This window comes from Carex rostrata, chromosome 33 (genome assembly GCF_964058835.1).
Source record: "Carex rostrata chromosome 33, lpCarRost1.2, whole genome shotgun sequence".
Lineage (NCBI taxonomy): Eukaryota > Viridiplantae > Streptophyta > Magnoliopsida > Poales > Cyperaceae > Carex > Carex rostrata.
In genome coordinates this window covers 2,885,864-2,908,188 of record NC_135950.1, presented here as the reverse complement: position 1 = coordinate 2,908,188, position 22,325 = coordinate 2,885,864, and the positions used below count along the sequence as shown (strand labels likewise).

The 22,325-nt window shown below is 34.0% G+C and overlaps 1 protein-coding gene, 1 long non-coding RNA gene and 1 pseudogene across 3 annotated transcripts; 1 reads left to right on the top strand and 2 right to left on the bottom strand.

Annotated features, from left to right (window-relative positions):
• Window positions 1-8,089: 8,089 nt before the first annotated feature.
• On the top strand, window positions 8,090-10,434 carry LOC144548353 (TPR repeat-containing thioredoxin TTL1-like). Its single transcript, XM_078297021.1, has 6 exons — window positions 8,090-8,358; window positions 8,925-9,120; window positions 9,251-9,435; window positions 9,686-9,944; window positions 10,053-10,064; window positions 10,192-10,434. The coding sequence occupies exons 1-6, from the start codon at window positions 8,090-8,092 to the stop codon at window positions 10,432-10,434; spliced, it is 1,164 nt and encodes a 387-aa protein (XP_078153147.1).
• Window positions 10,435-17,400: 6,966 nt separating this feature from the next.
• LOC144548496 (uncharacterized) lies at window positions 17,401-17,638 on the bottom strand. The gene is made up of 2 exons (XR_013509370.1): window positions 17,565-17,638; window positions 17,401-17,471 (listed from the first exon to the last, which is right to left on the bottom strand). It is a non-coding gene; the product is annotated as an uncharacterized LOC144548496 (long non-coding RNA).
• A 1,185-nt stretch (window positions 17,639-18,823) lies between these two features.
• On the bottom strand, window positions 18,824-21,473 carry LOC144548704 (G-type lectin S-receptor-like serine/threonine-protein kinase At2g19130 pseudogene; annotated as a pseudogene). Its single transcript, XR_013509428.1, has one exon. The product of XR_013509428.1 is annotated as a G-type lectin S-receptor-like serine/threonine-protein kinase At2g19130 pseudogene (transcript).
• Window positions 21,474-22,325: the final 852 nt, after the last annotated feature.

Genomic DNA, 22,325 nt, shown 5'->3' with positions numbered 1-22,325 from the left:
TTATACTAATTCAGAGGATTCATTTATTCAGCTTCTTACCCTGTACATTTTTTTATATTGCTCTACAGTTTACACACTGTATATTTATGTTAGTTTTTGAATGCATTGATACAGATATCCATCAATTCCTCCCAATACTGAGTAATAATTACAAAAATGGAATATTGAAAATATTAGTGTCTGTTCCTAAATAGTAGGAGACTTTGTGTAAGTCAACTAATTAATTAAATAAGAAAAATTGATAGCTTATAACTTTAAATTTCTAAGTAAAATTAAGGAATAATACCATTTCTAGTTATATAGTTATTCGAACATAGTTGGAGATTAATTTTTGGCAAATTACTTGTAAGCTATCAGAAGAAAATGGAATTATTATTTTGCTTGTGGAAAACTGATCGTCATAACAATGCGTACATATACGGTTGCAAAACCTGTGTGGCTTCAGTTTTTCTTACAGTGTATAGTCACCTTTTATGTAGTAGTGTATAACCAATGCACCGGTATTTTTAACCTGAATATATAATAGAAAATATTAAAATGTGTTAATAGATGAAAACATACAAGTAGTTAGATATGTTATTTAAATTTTATTATGAGAAGCTTTTACAATATATCGTTTTTTTTATACATGATGCATACATATACGGTTGCAGAATCTGTCTGGCTTTAGTTTTTCTTACAGTGTATAATCACCTTTTATGTAGTAGTGTATGACCAATGCACCGGTATTTTTAACTCGTATATATAATAGAAAATATAAAAATGTGTTCATAGATGAAATCGTACAAGTAGTTAGATATGTTGTTTAAATTTAATTATGAGAACTTTTATTTTGTATAAATAACTAAAAATATAATTGCAATTAAATAAGGAGTAGAAATATGTCGTTCTTAAGCTCACCAAATTCTTTGTGATATCTTAGCTAAAAAATGACTGGAATGACTTCATACGACGAATTTAAACTGTTGAAACCGATGTACTTCACAAATGATGTGTTTGCATACTAAATTTAAAAAGTTTCAAATTAATTTAGTATAAAATTAAGCAGTCAAAAAATAAATGCATGAAAGTTAACTTATAAATCTCTTTTTCTGTTCAAATAAATATTAATTAAATAAGGAACTTGAATGATAAAAAAAAATTATAATTTGTGAGCAACTATCATATCTAGCAACAAGAACCATAAATGTCAATGTCTTAATTCTTGATGTTTTCATTTGTTAATTAAACTTCAGCATTGATATGTTCTAAATAAATAGTTTTTTTTCCCTCTAAATTATTATTATATGAGGAAATGCCTTAATTTTTTTGGTTTCATCGTGCCTCCATTTTTAAAAAACTTTAATAACTCAAAATTTAAAACTTAGAAGTCAAAATAAAATCATTGGATATGATCTATATCATTTTATCTATGTCGTGTAAAAAAATATGACATTTCAACTTTGTTTTGATTGTCATCAAGAGCTTGTAAAAACGTACTAATGAAGATAATTCGTAGACGTTGATTTTTCAACTTATTGATTCACATATGAACAAAACTAATATGTGATAATATTTTATTTTGACGTTTCAACTTATTGATTCACATATAAACAAGAGCCATAAATGGCAATGCACATAAAGAAGATAACACATATAACATCTAACGCTTTTATTTTGACGTTTTATGATTTAAATTTTGAGTTATTAACGTTTTAAAAATAGAGGCATTTCAACCCTTCTCTTCTTATATATATGTACTGACAGTTACATCAGTGCTCCTGTCTTAATACCACGTGTATTCATTTTTTTACAATTTTGCCCCTGATCCCCCCTTTGTTAATCATTATATAACGGCCTCTCACTACTCTGTTTCTCCTCATTCTTGTTTTCTTTCTCTATCAGTTGCCATCCAAGAAAACAATCCTTTCCCATTCTCTCCACTAATTCATCATAACTTTCTTGTCTCTCAACCCCTGTTCAAACAAAAATGTTAGCAAATGGGCGTCTCCCCACATGGAAAGAGCTTGTACAGGATGGAGATGAGGCGTTCAAGAGACGCGACTATGGAGAGGCATTGCGGCAATATGACAGGGCGATAAAAACGAATCCCAGAAATGTAAATTTGAAGTTTGCTCGGGCTGAAACTTTAGTTTGGATGGACCAGTTTGATGAGGCTTTTGAAGAGTATGGTAAAGCATACTCAATTCATAAAACAAATGGTAGACTTTGGCATGGACTGTCTCTGTTCCATCTAAGGCAAGTAGAACAATATATACACACTCGTTTCTTGTATTCCTTGGTACCATTCCATTTCTCTCTGTCTCTGGACTCAGTGTAAAATTAAAGAGTTGATCTGTTAAAATGAAGTGATAAATGTCAGTATATTTAATAATCTCAGAATTGGGTTACAGTGCAGTCTCCTTTTGGTCATATTATTAAACAAAGATTGGAACTTTATGATTCTTGATATTGTTGTAGTGCACAGAAATTTTGTTTATTACATTGATTTAGAATTATAGGATTTACACTTTCGGCGAATTCAATTACTGGAAACTTTTTTAGTGGTTCAGTTCTGTAAAAGTTTTATCTTTATGTAGTACTGTTATAATTATTCTGATACAATGATTTCTGATCTTTAAATTTTGACACTTTCTCAAATTGAGATTTGTCTCTGGATGTGCTAAAAAGATCAGGTTAAAAAATTTAATGGCACCAAATGATTCCACATTTTTTTTTCATGCAATCCAAGGTTCTCCTAATTCTTCTTTATGAGTAATGAAGTTAATTTGTTGCTATCATTGTTTGCAAATTTCAATTACAGACTTGGAGCTATTGATGCGGCAGAATATTACATGCTTTGGGCAAGTCCTCCGTACAGGGAGGCCCTACGTGTAAAAATAGCGAAAGCAAAGGACCATCTGGTAAGGGGTGAAAAGGCAAGAAAAGAAGACAACTGGTTTGCCGCTATCAGAGAAATCGATGCCATGATAGCAGAAGGAGTCATCTCTTCTCAACTGGTAATTAACTGCTATTCTTCTAGGATACATGAGTTTGTGTACCGTGCAGTATTCAGTGGTACCAAAACAAAATATACAAGGTCTCAAAATCTGTTTATTAATTGCCAATTAATTTGAAAATTTCAGATCATGACATTTAGGGCTGAGATGCTTCTTAGGCTGGATTTACTTGACCAAGCCGAGGGAACAATCTGGAGAGGGTTCCAGCTTCGAACAATGCATATCCATTTATCCCAATTTCTTGGTATGCCGCTTGAGGCATATGTATGGGCCGTTACTGCACAAATTGACTTGGCACGAGGAAGGTAATTAATTGGGCAAACTATATATTTTTTAATTATACTATATATATTACCGTTTGTTTAGGATGGTACCAGATTTTTATTGAATTAACAGAATTCTAATGTTGTTTTAAACCCTTTAGCTTATTATATATATATATGTATGTATGTGTGTAGTATGAACTTTACTTTCATGTACAGGCCTTGATAAATTAGCATTGGAATTAGATAAACAATTAGTATTGAGATGAATTGATTAACCTCTTGTACTGTACAGGGGTAAGATTGCAGTTGAATCAGCAGCAAAGGCCCGAAGGATAGCCTACTCGAATGATGAAATCTCTGCCATACATACACATGTGCGACTGGTACACACGGGAAACAAGCATTACGATTTGGGAGAATACTTGACAGCACTGAAGGAATACACGGTTGCGTTGAAATATGCCAAACCTAATGTATCCTTGCTAATCAATCTCGCAACTTGTCACTGGCAATTGGAGATGTGGGAAAATTGCATTGAAATTTGCAATCAGGTCCTTCAATTTCGGCCGGACAACAACAACGTTCTCGCCCAACGTGCTGACTCATATGCCAAGGTGACTTATTGATATCCTTCTGTACTCATTATCAAAACATTGTAGTTGGAACAAATGGTATTATAATTGTTTACATGGCAGATACACGCAGAGACCCAAAATACAGTTCATAATTCCTGAATATATAATTGTTGGATAACAACTAATACTTTCTGTTGCCTAATTGTTGGATCATGAAAATGTGATTGTTCTTTCTATTTTTTTGGGGGGACATAGCTTGGAAAGTGGGCCGAATCTGTGAAGGACTATGAGGCAGCAAAAAAAATTTATCCTGGAAATGCGGAAATTATCAAGAAAATTATGAAGGGACTAAAAGAATCACAAGCTGCGCTAAAGAAATCACAAGTTACCGAACTTGCCGAGACACCGGTTGAAGCTCAAGATGCAGTACATGAACCACAAGTTACTGAACTTGCCGAGATACTGGTTGAAGCTCAAGATGCAGTAAGAGTACACCACAAGTTACTGAACTTTCCGAGACACGTACCGGTTGAAGCTCAAGCTGCAGTAAAAGAATCACAAGTTGAAGATGTCCAGAGGATTGAATGACAAGAAGACTAGGAGGATTTTCATTCATCTCAGTTTTTTTTTATAGTTTTTCTTCTTAATTTTTTTTTTGTGCCTGATAGATCATGAAATTTATGAAGGTCAGTAGTTACTGGTACATTGTTGTTTGTTGGATATTGTGCAAATATAAGTAGAAGTAGAAGAATTGTTTTTGGCATCAGTGTCGTTCTTATCCTATATAGTATAATTTGTTCATGGTTATATACTAATTCAGAGGATTCATTTATTCAGCTTCTTACCCTGTACATATTTTTTATATTACTCTACAGTTTACACACTATATATTTATGTTAGTATTTGAATGCATTGATACAGATATCCATCAATTCCTCCCAAAGCTGAGTAATAATTACAAAAAAGGAATATTGAAAATATTAGTGTCTGTTCCTAAATAGTAGGAGACTGTGTAAGTCAACTAATTAATTAAGTAAGAAAAATTGATAGCTTATAATTTTAAATTTCTAAGAAAAATTCAGGAATAATACCATTTCTAGTTATAGTTATTCGAACATAGTTGGAGATTAATTTTTGGCAAATTACTTGTAAGCTGTCAGAAGAAAATGGAATTATTATTTTGCTTGTGGAAATCTCAAATTACAAATCTATCTATGAGAGCCTAACGGGGCTGAGAATAAACAGATCGAAGAGCTGCTTTGTGCCAATATCCATTTCAGATCAATTGGTCCCAGTGGTAGAAACCATCTTGGGATGCTCAACTGCAAACCTACCGATCACGTACCTGGGATTGCCGCTTTCGGCAAAGAAACCAAGAAGAATTGACTTCCTTCCGCTAATTGCGGCTGTGGAGGCAAGGGTCGAAAGTTGGAAGTCGGTGCTATTGTCCTTTGGTGGCAGACTCACTCTCATTAAGGCAGTGCTATCGGCGTTACCGCTGCATTTTATGCAGGCGCTTCTAATACCAAAATGGGTATTCAACCAAATAGACAGAATTCGAAGGAATTTTTTATGGAAGGGAAATGAGCCGTGCAAGCCAATCAATTGCTTGGTCAATTGGAAAAAAACATGCTCGCTAAAACATAGTGGAGGATTAGGGATAATAAACCTACGGACGCAAAACGAAGCGCTGCTAACAAAATGGATTTGGCTAATGCATTCCAACAAAAATAGCAATTGGGCGAGGGTTCTGAGACTACTATATTGGTATCAGTTAGGTCGAGCAAATAGGAACAGGGGTGGACAAATCATTCTTTCTCAGGGAATTGGTAGAATTCAAATCCTTCTACGAAGTTTCAATTAATGTGCAACGGGTCTCATTGGAGATAACATGGAAATGGGAGACCACGGAGATTTTCTCAACTTCATCCGCAAACAGAATTTTACACGATAGGGGAATTCAATGCCGGTACCAAAAAAGAATTTGGAAGGCCAAAGCACCGACAAAGGTAAAAGTCTTTCTTTGGGTATTGTTACAAAATAAATTGCTAACTAGAGACATACTGAGGAGAAGGGGATGTCAGGTGCCTGAGGGGTGTGTATTATGTGAGGGGAATACTTTGGAGACAGCAACTCACTTGTTCTGGAAATGCGGCTACTCGGTGGGATACTGGGATGTACTGCTTAATACAATGAACTTGGGAGGAAGGCCTGATGGAATGCGGGACAATCAGTATCGACCATCGCCAAGAGAAGGATATGGAAGACAGCATGGGCATCGGGCCTGTGGGCCATATGGCGAGAGAGAAACAACAGAATTTTCAACCAAAAGATGAAATCAGTTCACATACTGGTAGACGAAACAATCGGGGATACAAGGAGATGGATACAAAACTGCTGAGTTAATTTAAACTGATTGAGAATAGGACAATTAAATTTATCATTAATCTATGTATATGAATAGGATTTTACTTTAAACTGTGATGTAAATATTCTTTTATTATCAATGGAAAATTGTAAGACGACATTTGCCATCTTACCATCAAAAGATGGTATAAATAAATATTTCGGGAGTACGTGGGTTGATATTCAATGCTGGTACACGCTTCTATTAAGTCACCCCTCTTTGTTTAGCTTATTTGGTTCATCGTCACTATTGGCAGATCTATGTTCAAATTGGGGTAGGCAAGTACCTACTCCTGGATTTTGAATTTTTTAATTCGATTCAGTACTAATTATTAAATGTACTTACTCCTGATTTGATGTAGTGCCTATGTTCAAGTTAGTCCGATTTTGAACCGATTTCTTCTGAATTTTGGTCGATTGTGTGTATTTTCTCATATGTGATACTTTATTTCGTAAATATAATTAAAGAGAATTTGAGAACAAGAAAGATTTGACGGTAGAATCTATTATTACAATTCTAAAAAATGGATTGGTTGAACTTTTGTGCTTTTTATTATTCAACACTAATATTTCGGTTAAATTTTTATTTAAACTTTGATTTCATTTTGCTAATTGGCTCAGAACAGTCCCACTTTAAATTATTCCAAACAAATTTTTGATTAGCTTACTATAAGTATTTCAATATTGCCTCACTCGATTTTATGATTATAACATATTTTATAATAAACATAGTTATATGGATGAAGTTCTAATTGTCTACCTAATAAAGGCTAGCCAGGCCTAACATTAAATTTTAATGGATTTGAATCCGATTAGTTATATGAATCCGATTAGTGCCCTACCTTGACATAAATCTTGAATCAGCCCATGATCGTCACTGTATTTTAATCTCCCCCTCTTGCAATTTGTACAAGATGAAGATGTATGAGCATAGTTTTTAAGTATGAAAACATTGATGCTTCTTCAATTAAAAGTTTCTCTGGTTTCAGAATTTGTGTGAATGCTTTTGGTTGCTTTTCAATATTTTTTTTGCTAAATTTGGTGCTCATATGGTTTCAGAATTTGTGTGAATTGCTAAATCTAATTTATTTATTTGTAGTAACTGTTTTCCGTGTATATAACTCTTATATAATGTTTAACAATACTGTGTATAAATCGCATATTTTAGCATCTTTTTTTGAGATATGACACGGTTCTTTTGTATGAATTGTGTATGTAAATTGTATATAAACACGGTTCTGCAACTGTGTACAATATATCAATTTTTTTGTACACAATGCATACATATACGGTTGCTGAACCTGTGGGGCTTTAGTTTTTCTTACATTGTATAGTCACCTTTTATGTAGTAGTGTATGACCAATTCGTAGACGTTGATTTTTCAACTTATTGATTCACATATGAACAAAACTAATATGTGATAATATTTTATTTTGACGTTTCAACTTATTGATTCACATATAAACAAGAGCCATAAATGGCAATGCACATAAAGAAGATAACACATATCACATCTAACGCTTTTATTTTGACGTTTTATGATTTAAATTTTGAGTTATTAATGTTTTAAAAATAGAGGCATTTCAACCCTTCTCTTATTATATATATGTACTGACAGTTACATCAGTGCTCCTGTCTTAATACCACGTGTATTTATTTTTTTTACAATTTTGCCCCTGATCCCCCCTTTGTTAATCATTATATAACGGCCTCTCACTACTCTGTTTCTCCTCATTCTTTTTTTCTTTCTCTATCAGTTGCCATCCAAGAAAACAATCCTTTCCCGTTCTCTCCACTAATTCATCATAACCTTTCTTGTCTCTCAACCCCTGTTCAAACAAAAATGTTAGCAAATGGGCGTCTCCCCACATGGAAAGAGCTGGTACAGGATGGAGATGAGGCGTTCAAGAGACGCGAGTATGGAGAGGCATTGCGGCAATATGACAGGGCAATAAAAACGCATCCCAGAAATGTAAATTTGAAGTTTGCTCGGGCTGAAATTTTAGTTTGGATGGACCAGATTGATGAGGCTTTTGAAGAGTATGGTAAAGCATACTCAATTCATAAAACAAATGGTAGACTTTGGCATGGACTGTCTCTGTTCCATCTAAGGCAAGTAGAACAATATATACACACTCGTTTCTTGTATTTCTTGGTACCATTCCATTTCTCTCTGTCTCTGGACTCAGTGTAAAATTAAAGAGTTGATCTTTTAAAATGAAGTGAGAAATGTCAGTATATTTAATAATCTCAGAATTGGGTTACAGTGCAGTCTCCTTTTGGTCATATTTATTAAACAAAGATTTGAACTTTATGATTCTTGATATTGTTGTAGTGCACAGAAATTTTCTTTATTACATTGATTTAGAATTATAGGATTTACACTTTGGGCGAATTCAATTACTGGAAACTTTTTTAGTGGTTCAGTTCTGTAAAAGTTTGATCTTTATGTAGTACTGTTATATTTATTCTCATACAATGATTTCTGATCTTTAAATTTTGACACACTCTCAAATTGAGATTTGTCTCTGGATGTACTAAAAAGATCAGGTTGAAAAATTTAAAGGCACCAAATGATTTCACATTTTTTTTTCATGCAATCCAAGGTTCTCCTAATTCTTGTTTATGAGTAATTAAGTTAATTTGTTGCTATCATTGTTTGCAAATTTCAATTACAGGCTTGGAGCTATTGATGCAGCAGAATATTACATGCTTTGGGCAAGTCATCCATACAAGGAGGCCCTACGTGTAAAAATAGCAAAAGCGAAGGACCATCTGGTAAGGGGTGAAAAGGCAAGAAAAGAAGACAACTGGTTTGCCGCTATCAGAGAAATCGATGCCATGATAGCAGAAGGAGTCATCTCTTCTCAACGGGTAATTAACTGCTATTCTTCTAGGATACATGAGTTTGTGTACCATACATGCAGTATTCAGTGGTACCAAAGCAAAATATACAAGGTCTCAAAATCTGTTTAGTAATTGCCAATTAATTTGAAAATTTCAGATCATGACATTTAGGGCTGAGATGCTTCTTAGGCTAGATTTACTTGACCACGCCGAGGGAACAATCTCGAGAGGGTTCCAACTTCAAACAACGCTAACGCATATCTGTTTTTCCAAATTTCTTGGTATGCCGCTTGAGGCATACGTATGGGCCGTTAGCGCGCAAATTCAGTTGGCACAAGGAAGGTAATTAATTAGGCAAAGTATATATTTTTAATTATGCTATATATATTACCATTTGTTTAGGACGGCACCAGATTTTTATTGTATTAACAGTATTCTAAAGTTGTTTTAAACCCTTTAGCTTACTATCTATCTATCTATCTATCTATCTATCTATCTATATGTGTGTGTGTGTGTGTAGTAAGAACTTTACTTTCATGTACAGGCCTTGATAAGTATTGAGATGAATTGATTAACCTCTTGTATTGTACAGGGGTGAGTATGCAGTTGAAGCAGCAGCAAAGGCCCGAAGGATAGACTACTCGAATGATGAAATCTCTGCCATACATACACATGTGCGACTGGTACACACGGGAAACAAGCATTACGATTCGGGAGATTACTTGGAAGCACTGGAGGAATACACCGTTGCGTTGAAATATGCCAAGCCTAGTGTACCCTTGCTAATCAATCTGGCGGCTTGTTACTGGCAATTGGAGAAATGGAAAAATTGCATTGAAATTTGCAATCAGGTCCTTCAATTTCGGCCGGACAACAACAACGTTCTCGCCCAACGTGCTGGGTCATATGCCAAGGTGACTTATTGATATCCTTCTGTACTAATTTTCTAAACATTGTAGTTGGAACAAATGGTATTATAATTGTTGAATCTATAATTCCTGAATCCATAATTGTTGGATAACAACTGATACTCTGTGTTGCCAAACACTGGATCATGAAAATGTGATTATATTTTTTTTTTTTTTTTTGGGTAAATAGCTTGAAAGGTGGGCCGAATCTGTGAAGGACTATGAGGCAGCAATAAAGATTTATCCTGGAAATAAGACAATTATCAAGAAAATTATCAAGGGACTAAAAGAATCACAAGCTGCGCTAAAGAAATCACAAGTTACCGAACTTGCCGAGACACTGGTTGAAGCTCAAGATGCAGTAAAAGAACCACCAGTTACTGAACTTTCTGAGACACCGGCTGAAGCTCAAGCTGCAGTGAAAGAATCATAAGTTGAAGATGTCTCAGAGGATTGAATGACAAGAAGACTAGCAGGATTTTCATTCATCTCAGTTTTTTGTTATAGTTTTTCTTCTTCTTCTTTTTTTGTGACTGATTGATCATGAAATTTTATGAAGGTTACTAGTTACTAGTTACTGATACATTGTTGTTTATTGGATATTGTGGAAATATAAGTAGAAGTAGAAGAATTGTTTTTGGCATCAGTGTTGTTCTTATCCTATATAGTATAATTTATTCATGGTTATACTAATTCAGAGGATTCATTTATTCAGCTTCTTACCCTGTACATTTTTTTATATTACTCTACAGTTTACACACTATATATTTATGTTAGTTTTTGAATGCATTGATGCTGATATCCATCAATGCCTCCTAAAACTGAGATAATAATTACAAAAAGGAATATTGAAAATATTAGTGCCTGTTCCTGCACGTTAAAAAAATCATGAAATTGTAACATCCTAGTTTTTGTGCATTTCAATATTATCCAAGTTGAAGTAGCAAATATTTCTAAGTATTTGACATATCTTTGTACTTTAAAATTAATTGAAAATATATTGCAAATATATAAAGTCGTTTTAAATGTCTGAGTCTTATTTCTAAATAGTAGGAGACCCTGTGTAAGTCAACTAATTAATTAATTAAGAAAAATTAATAGCTTATAACTTTAATCGGCGATGAAGAGAACAATGTGCAAAAGAGCAATGAATCTCTTGTAATATCAGATGAAGCCATATGTGCTACTTGATCGGCGATACAACTGAAATTAATTACCAGCATCCGCTAAGAAACAAACATAAAATCAGAGTTTCATATTCTGGCACAAAAAATGTGTTGTTGATGGAAATATACCTTTTTTTGTTCCAGTTGTTACAATTCTCTTTTTTTGTAGACCAAATATGATTCTTGTTATGATCCAAAAGAGCCATATTTCCAGTGGGTAAAATTCTAAGCTCACAAGTGTTTGGGTCTGAGATTGGTATATTTCTATTTGCAATCCAAACAGGAGTAAATTGGGACACCTTCTTGTACCAGATACCAAGGTAGTAACTTGAAGATATTGATTTGTTACCTAATGAGAAGAAACCGAGCTCAAATATTCCACCTTGAGAGATTATAGTCTTGTTTCCTGAGAGAGAGTTGTTGAAGGAGATATTTGTAACCATATTTGTAACCTAATCTTTACAACCACTGAGTCTGGTAACGTTTGGTTTCTTAACTTTACAATTTCAAATCTGGTAACACTCATAGATACAATAACATGTATCTGTCGTGTCAGGGCTTATACCATTCTAATTATTTGTTAACAGAAACAATACGAAATCAATATAACAATACTGTCATTATTGAAAAGAAAATCAATGATAAGACAGTAACCACAGTTCATTAGTCTCACAATCACAAATCACAATTTATTCAATATCCCCTATCCAACCGGTACTGGATTCAGTTGGGGTCATTCACCATATGCGCATAAGGGTTCTGGAGTAAAGTCTAGTAGCTAGCTAGACTTTACGTATAATAATCTTTTTTCTCCACTATATGGAGGTTCAAGGATTTCAGTATTCAATATTCATTCAATTCAATCACTGTAGTCTCAATCAATTATTTGCAATAAGAATCAACCAATCGATAAACAATATCAACATGACAGTCAACAGACTTACCTGTAATTCAGTTTCAGTTGCATTGGGCTATGCATATGATGCAACAGTTCAATCAATGCAGTCAATCAAATATTCAAAATGCACAGCGAGTTACGATTTAATTCCTAATTATGAATCTCAGACTAATCCAATAACATCGCACCTGATATTGTAGGGCAACAAGTGAGGTCACCATCAGTATGTTTGTCCTGAACATTCTATCTCATCAGTCTCTTTCATAATTATACCTATATCATAAATATATATTATGATCAATATTATCATTTAAATCCTCCTCCATATATTTAAGTACCTTAATAATCATATTTATTATGATATCTTTTGATTAATTATTTAATCGCTTCCTTAATTCTTTTCATATAAATTTCATTTCGGTAATTCTTTTCATATAAATTTCATTTCGGTTAAGTCTAATGTGTAAGTATCCAACAATACAATAGCATAATAAATCAAGGTCCAATTCTAAGTCCATGCTCAAGTTCACAGTCAAGTTCAATTTACTTTTATATCCTGAGCAGATCCTAACAGAGCTTAATCCAATTTACTCTTTAATTTATGAATTAATCTTGAAAGTCCATAATTTAAATCACCTTTCACCCTTAATTTCTAACTGGAATTTAATGTTCTCTATTTTATAATCTAATCCCTTTAATAAGAGTATATTACATATACATGACAATTTTACAAATTACCTCACTCTTTATTTCTATTCTTATAAATCCATCCCTAAACCAAAACAGTGTTTAGGACCTGCTGGCACCGATCAGTACTAGAGTCAAAATTTCCAAATCATTGATCGCGTAAGAGTTTTATAATCAACATAATAAGTAACCAAGACATTAGTACAGTGCTATATGGGGGCCGATATCAAACTTGAGTTTAACTCTATAAAGAAAACAAGAAGATAAGAAAAGGTATCACAAAATCTCTAATATCAGTCATGAACAAGCTTCCCAACTTAGTTCAACAGAAAATAGCATTGAGAGCTCAATTTATCAAAAACTATATAAAGCAAATACTAATCAAGTGAAAGAAGAAATCACAACTAATAAGAGAAACACAGGAGGTTACCAATAACGGAGAAGAGTACCATGGCCAATAACTCTAGAAGAGAGAGCCTTGTCAACGAGAGAGAGAGATTCCTCTCTGCTGTTTTCTGTTTTTTCTAGAGAGAGAGAGAGAAACCCTAATACCCTATGTTACTTGACCAAAGGAGAAATAGGAATAAACAAGAATGTTCCAGGAGTAAGAAGAAAAGGATACGTAGATGGTGAGAAATCAAAAGAGAAAACAAAGAATAAAATTGGATCCGTGGGTCCTATTTGCCAATTTATAATTTCAACCTTCAAACTTTCCGATTTTATAAAGCAGCCCAATTCATTAGATGACAATCAAAGATGGAGTAGAACAAAATACGGGCCCTATATTTCATATTAAGATTTTGATCTATATTAACTAACTTGAAAATTCTTATACAATCTATTTATTTAAGACAAATTCTTAATAATTGATTCTTGATTTGCTACAAGTTATACAATTCTACATATTATAGAATATCAACTTAATTGTACATATTATAGAATTTCTCAGTTGATAGCATATGTGTATATATATATAACAAATTTTAAGTAATCAATTTTATAGTAATTCAATCTTAAGTAACTTAATTATCTCCCTAGTATGTATAGAACAATGATATTTCACTTTAATTATTATTTATTTCACTGAAAAACACGTATAGATATTTTCTATGATATTTTGAATTATGAATTTTATAAGCATATTTGCATAGTGTTACAAATGCACGTAAAGAAGATAATACATATCACATCTAACGCTTTTATTTTGATATTTTATAATTTAAATTTTGAGTTATTAACGTTTTAAAAATAGAGGCATTTCAACCTTTCTCTTATTATATATATGTACTGACAGTTACATCAGTGCTCCTGTCTTAATACCACGTGTATTCATTTTACAATTTTGCCCTTGATCCCCCCTTTGTTAATCATTATATAACGGCCTCTCACTACTCTGTTTCTCCTCATTCTTTTTTTCTTTCTCTATCAGTTGCCATCCAAGAAAACAATCCTTTCTCATTCTCTCCAATAATTCATCAACCACTGTTCAAACAAAAATGTTAGCAAATGGGCGTCTCCCTACATGGAAAGAGCTGGTACAGGATGGAGATGAGGCGTTCAAGAGACGCGAGTATGGAGAGGCATTGCGGCAATATGATAGGGCGATAAAAACGCATCCCAGAAATGTAAATTTGAAGTTTGCTCGGGCTGAAATTTTAGTTTGGATGGACCAGATTGATGAGGCTTTTGAAGAGTATGGTAAAGCATACTCAATTCATAAAACAAATGGTAGACTTTGGCATGGACTGTCTCTGTTCCATCTAAGGCAAGTAGAACAATATATATACACTCGTTTCTTGTATTTCTTGGTACCATTCCATTTCTCTCTGTCTCTGGACTCAGTGTAAAATTAAAGAGTTGATCTTTTAAAATGAAGTGAGAAATGTCAGTATATGTAATAATCTCAGAATTGGGTTACAGTGCAGTCTCCTTTTGGTCATATTATTAAACAAAGATTTGAACTTTATGATTCTTGATATTGTTGTAGTGCACAGAAATTTTCTTTATTACATTGATTTAGAATTATAGGATTTACACTTTGGGCGAATTCAATTACTGGAAACTTTTTTAGTGGTTCAGTTCTGTAAAAGTTTGATCTTTATGTAGTACTGTTATATTTATTCTCATACAATGATTTCTGATCTTTAAATTTTGACACACTCTCAAATTGAGATTTGTCTCTGGATGTACTAAAAAGATCAGGTTAAAAAATTTAAAGGCACCAAATGATTCCACATTTTTTTTTCATGCAATCCAAGGTTCTCCTAATTCTTGTTTATGAGTAATTAAGTTAATTTGTTGCTATCATTGTTTGCAAATTTCAATTACAGGCTTGGAGCTATTGATGCAGCAGAATATTACATGCTTTGGGCAAGTCATCCATACAAGGAGGCCCTACGTGTAAAAATAGCAAAAGCGAAGGACCATCTGGTAAGGGGTGAAAAGGCAAGAAAAGAAGACAACTGGTTTGCCGCTATCAGAGAAATCGATGCCATGATAGCAGAAGGAGTCATCTCTTCTCAACGGGTAATTAACTGCTATTCTTCTAGGATACATGAGTTTGTGTACCATACATGCAGTATTCAGTGGTACCAAAGCAAAATATACAAGGTCTCAAAATCTGTTTAGTAATTGCCAATTAATTTGAAAATTTCAGATCATGACATTTAGGGCTGAGATGCTTCTTAGGCTAGATTTACTTGACCACGCCGAGGGAACAATCTCGAGAGGGTTCCAACTTCAAACAACGCTAACGCATATCTGTTTTTCCAAATTTCTTGGTATGCCACTTGAGGCATATGTATGGGCCGTTAGCGCGCAAATTCAGTTGGCACAAGGAAGGTAATTAATTAGGCAAAGTATATATTTTTAATTATGCTATATATATTACCATTTGTTTAGGACGGCACCAGATTTTTATTGGATTAACAGTATTCTAATGTTGTTTTAAACCCTTTAGCTTATTATCTATCTATCTATCTATCTATCTATCTATCTATCTATCTATCTATCTATCTATCTATCTATCTATATGTGTGTGTGTGTGTGTGTGTGTGTGTGTGTGTAGTAAGAACTTTACTTTCATGTACAGGCCTTGATAAGTATTGAGATGAATTGATTAACCTCTTGTATTGTACAGGGGTGAGTATGCAGTTGAAGCAGCAGCAAAGGCCCGAAGGATAGACTACTCGAATGATGAAATCTCTGCCATACATACACATGTGCGACTGGTACACACGGGAAACAAGCATTACGATTCGGGAGATTACTTGGAAGCACTGGAGGAATACACCGTTGCGTTGAAATATGCCAAGCCTAGTGTACCCTTGCTAATCAATCTGGCGGCTTGTTACTGGCAATTGGAGAAATGGAAAAATTGCATTGAAATTTGCAATCAGGTCCTTCAATTTCGGCCGGACAACAACAATGTTCTCGCCCAACGTGCTGGGTCATATGCCAAGGTGACTTATTGATATCCTTCTGTACTAATTTTCTAAACATTGTAGTTGGAACAAATGGTATTATAATTGTTGAATCTATAATTCCTGAATCCATAATTGTTGGATAACAACTGATACTCTGTGTTGCCAAACACTGGATCATGAAAATGTGATTATATATATATTTTTTTTTGGGGTAAATAGCTTGAAAGGTGGGCCGAATCTGTGAAGGACTATGAGGCAGCAATAAAGATTTATCCTGGAAATAAGACAATTATCAAGAAAATTATCAAGGGACTAAAAGAATCACAAGCTGCGCTAAAGAAATCACAAGTTACCGAACTTGCCGAGACACTGGTTGAAGCTCAAGATGCAGTAAAAGAACCACCAGTTACTGAACTTTCTGAGACACCGGCTGAAGCTCAAGCTGCAGTGAAAGAATCATAAGTTGAAGATGTCTCAGAGGATTGAATGACAAGAAGACTAGCAGGATTTTCATTCATCTCAGTTTTTTGTTATAGTTTTTCTTCTTCTTCTTTTTTTGTGACTGATTGATCATGAAATTTTATGAAGGTTACTAGTTACTAGTTACTGGTACATTGTTGTTTATTGGATATTGTGGAAATATAAGTAGAAGTAGAAGAATTGTTTTTGGCATCAGTGTTGTTCTTATCCTATATAGTATAATTTGTTCATGGTTATACTAATTCAGAGGATTCATTTATTCAGCTTCTTACCCTGTACATTTTTTTATATTACTCTACAGTTTACACACTATATATTTATGTTAGTTTTTGAATGCATTGATGCTGATATCCATCAATGCCTCCCAAAACTGAGATAATAATTACAAAAAGGAATATTGAAAATATTAGTGCCTGTTCCTGCACGTTAAAAAAATCATGAAATTGTAACATCCTAGTTTTTGTGCATTTCAATATTATCCAAGTTGAAGTAGCAAATATTTCTAAGTATTTGACATATCTTTGTATTTTAAAATTATTTGAAAATATATTGCAAATATATAAAGTCGTTTTAAATGTCTGAGTCTTATTTCTAAATAGTAGGAGACCCTGTGTAAGTCAACTAATTAATTAATTAAGAAAAATTAATAGCTTATAACTTTAAATTTCCAAGTAAACTTAAGGAATAATACCATTTCTAGTTATAATGTGCAATGTGCTACTTAATCGGCGATGAAGAGAACAATGTGCAAAAGAGCAATGAATCTCTTGTAATATCAGATGAAGCCATATGTGCTACTTGATCGGCGATACGACTGAAATTAATTACCAGCATCCGCTAAGAAACAAACATAAAATCAGAGTTTCATATTCTGGCACAAAAAAATGTGCTGTTGATGGAAATATACCTTTTTTTGTTCCAGTTGTTACAATTCTCTTTTTATGTCAATGCAAAATTCTGTTTGGTTTTACTTCTTTTACAAAGAATGGGGTTTGAGTTTAATGGCCCAAAAAGGCCCATAAAACCAAACTACAACTATAAAAACACTTCTTCAACCGCCATTCCTCTAAAAGTCTAAACATATCTACAGCTCAAGCCCTAATTTGGTGTAACCTACTGTGCAACAAAGACATTAAATAAGAGTGCTTTCTGCCATAGTGACAAATGAATTATTCGGGTTTGGTTCGGCGAGATCAAAAATTCGTGATTCGGGTATAATTCGGGAATTATTCGGAATTATCCGGATCAGAAATCTCAGTCTTGCAAGGGAGCAAAAGAACAAAAAAGTAAAAAAAATAATTGTTCTTGGAAAAATTCAAGAAAAATTCATGAATAATTCGTAAAATTCGAAAAAAGTTCGTAAAATTCGGGAATTATTCGGGTTTAATTCGGTCAAAGTTCGGTGAACCGAATAATTCGGCATTCGGTTCGGCATCACCCCAAAAAAGAATTAAACGGGTATAATTCGGATATCTTGTCACTATGTTTTTTGCACCTAAGATCGTTTGTTAAAAATTAAAATGCCTCTCATGAGATGTTCTGCACCTAAGGTGTTTGTTAAAATGCCTCTCATGAGATGTGCTCCTAATTCAAGTCTGGTGTCACCGGGGCAGCAATGACGTTCAATAAGAGTGCTGTAAGTAATCACGGATGTGCTGCTAATTCAAATCTTGATTATTTACAACACTCTTATTAAAGATCAAGGCTGCAAATACCTTCAATAAAAGTGTTGTCTGCAGATAAGGTGTTTGCTAAAATGCCTCTCATTGTATATGCTCCTAATTCAATAAGAGGAGTCCGGATTCTCAGAGAAACTCAAAATTTGATTTTAGATCCGGGCCGTCCGATCAGATCCCGGACCAATCCAACCCAAAAACAGATCTAAGGGTCAGGATCTAAACTTAAAATTTGAGTTGGTTTAGGTGATATGAATTCTCTCTTATTGTAAGTGATCAAATTAGGAGTGCATCCCATGAGAGAAATTTTACCAAACTTAATTTTGAATTTTGAATGGATAGATATCTAATTAAAGAAATTGTGACGGGTATATATCTAAATTTCTCATTTTATAATTGTAATTAATTACAATCTAATTTAAAGGGCACAAATGCTCTAACTTCACCGTACAGAAAAGAAATTAAAACAAGAAAAAAACATTCAAGCCACACTAATTAATGTCATATATGTAAATATATACAACAATAACAACATTGTACTACATAATATCAGCTCAAAAAGCCAAACAATAAGCATAGATTTAATACAATAGCTATAACAACAAAATTGCTATAAATAAAAATAAAAATGTGCATACTGATATTATATAGGAACAACAAAATTGCTATAACTAAAAAGGAGGCGATTTAGAATTGGAAACTACAAATTGGACATCTTTACCCTCCCAGGGAATGCTCTTCAAAGAAAACCAAATCCTCTCGGCTCTCCATCAAAGCTTTAAGCGATCTTGGTATAGGTGGTAGGCTCACTTCCAAAACACCCTCCAAAATTTGCACCACTTGACGCATAGTCGGTCGGTTGTTCTCTTCTTCTTGAATGCACCAACAAGCAACTCTACACACTCTCTCAACCTCTTCTAAATTAGCATCTCCATTCAATCTGGGATCAACTATTGCGAGCATATTTCCTTTGTTTAATTCTATTGCCGCCAGCAGAGGGAAGTAATTAACATTTTTTCCTTCTAGTTGCTCTGAATTTCTTCTTCCTGATATCAGTTCAAAAAGAACCATGCCATAGCTGTAAACATCTGCTTTTACACTAATTGGCACTCCGGATATCCATTCTGGAGCGAGATATCCAATAGTTCCCCTTAGAGTGGTCAAAACCCTACTGAATTCTCTCCCGACAAGTTTCGCCATACCAAAATCAGCTACCTTTGGAGCAAAGAGTTCATCGAGCAATATATTCTCAGGCTTAACATCACAATGTATTATGCAATCTCTACAACTCTCATGGAGGTATGCTAATCCCCGTGCTACTCCGAGGGCAATTTGGTATCTTCTATTCCAATTCAAAAAAGTAGAATTTACTCGGAATAGTTGCATATTTAGTGATCCATTGTCCATGTAATCATAAACTAGTAGCCTTTTGTCCCCCTCACAGCAAAACCCCCTCAAACGAACTAGATTTACATGATGAACAATGCCAATTGTGTCGACTTCATTTCTGAATTGTTTTTCCCCTAATTGAAGAAGCCCATCTAGCCTTTTCACTGCAACAGAAAAAGAATTTGGTAATGTTCCTTTAAACACTGAACCAAAACTACCTCCACCAAGCCTTTCGGAAAAATTATTTGTCATTCTTCGCAGATCACCATATCTATATGCAACCAAGCCATTTTCTGATCCACTTGTGGCTAGAACAAACCTTCTCCTTTGGTAGTTCCTGACCAATAAAAGAATAACTACCGTGCAAGATAGAAAGCCTATGAGAGATCCAAAGATAACACAAATGATCTCCTTTTTCATATGGCTTGGCTTCTTGAACTCAGATGCTGCCAGACGAAGAAATAGAATGTCTCCAGTAGACCCATTTGTTTCTTGATACAGATCAAGCAAACTACGGTACCAAATCGAGCAAGTATTACTATTATATGCATATGCATTGCAAGAACAATTTTGTAAACATGCTCTTTCACAATCTTTCATACTAGCATTGTTTAAAATATGCGGCTTATCTGGTAGGCTTACGCCTGATATTTCAAAGAATTGATCGTTTTCTTCCTTTGGCGTCGAATCATTTGTCATGCCACATTGCAAAGGAGAGTTTCTTTGGCAACCTTCACTTGGATCCCCAAGCTCCCAGTCTATGGAATTTACTTCTTTAAAACCTTTTAAACAACTGCAAGGCTGTAAGCTATTTGTATCACAATTCCGAAAAGGACCGCATAAAGCATAGACATCACACTGTGCTTGTGGTTGAGTCCATAAAAGGATCCATTGTTGTGATTCCTCCAGCCATATCAGTTGCTTTATTTGCCCCGATAAATCTATTATAAACATCGAAGTTATACTGTCATCCTGCAATGAATATGTAAAATAGGTCTCATTTTCATTTGAGACATACTCAAAGTTGTATAGATAATGTGAACTCATTTCTGGTAATTTACTATATATTTTTCCATTCCACTCACCAGTTGTCCAGTAATATTTCGATCTGTTCCAAGATAGGAAATATTGACTAGAGCCACTTGGGTCTATCCCATATGAGAAAATCCCTTCTGCTGGGTCATCAGAATTCTTCCATGAAATCATACTCTGTTGGCCCAATTCTTTGCTTCTCCCAAGTTTACCACCGGGCAACAATGTATTGGTCGGGTGATCCATGCTTTGCCATAAGTATGTAGCAGTTTGATTGGAACTATATTTTAACACAAGGTTTCCAGTATCTAACAATGTACAAATTGTGAAGTTTGAGCTTAGAGAGGTCACATTTGTAGACCAAATGTGATTCTTGTTATGATCCAAAAGAGCCATATTTCCGGTGGGTAAAATTCTAAGCTCACTAGTGTTTGGGTCTGAGATTGGTATATTTCTATTTGCAATCCAAACAGGAGTAAATTGGGACACCTTCTTGTACCAGATACCAAGGTAGTAACTTGAAGATATTGATTTGTTACCTAATGAGAAGAAACCGAGCTCAAATATTCCACCTTGAGAGATTATAGTCTTGTTTCCTGAGAGAGAGTTGTTGAAGGAGATGCGATCAGAAGCAAACGAGATAGAAGGTACGTTAAGGCAGAGGAAGAAGAGAAAGGGAAGAAAGCTGTAAGGTTTTGGAGAAGTCATGGCTAATGAAAGAAAAACTATAAAAATAATTGTATTGTTTCGGAGTGCATGCAACTTTGTAGGAGGAAAGTGAATTCAGAGCCATAATATTGAAATACATGCATTCCTTGAAGTCTTGTTTTTTCTACTTTATTGTGATTATTAGGAATTGGTTGGTCTCTATCATAAAGTTGTCCTTCCTTATATGTTGCCTATATATAGCAATTTTCTTTGTTTTTATTCTTAATTCTCTTACCAAAAGTTTGAATTCCACAGACAAAACAAATTTTCTCATCAAATTGATGAGTTTGTTTTCTTTTGAAAGTCGTTAGAAACTTAATTAGGTGTCACTATTAGGGTCAATTATAGATACATTGACCTCGACTCCCTAAATTTAAATCCACCGTTGCCTTGAATAAGACAAATATAATGTCTTTGATTTAGAATAATCAGCCATTGTAACAAAATTCTCAAGTTCAGAGTTTACAAAAATCCTCCACATCTCAAGTTCACGTGTTTAATTATTGGATTTCGAGATGTGAAAATTATTGAGGATGCATTTCTGAGACATTTGGATCATCATTTTTAATGGTTTGGATTAATGCAAGGTGCATCGAATGATCAAAAAGTAAAACACATAATGCAAGGTGCATTTGGATCAAATTATATATATATATGATCGAGAAGGAAATCAGAGATTTGAGGCAAGGAGTTTGGTACGTCATATTGGGATCGACATTCAATTGTTGACTTGGAGCTTCTGACTTTTCTGTTTAGAAATTCGGATGGACTACGTGTTGGAAATATTAAACTTAATTAATTAGTCAATAGTTAAATGGTCAGAGTGAATGTATTTGACTTTGTTTTAATCAATATCAAAAACT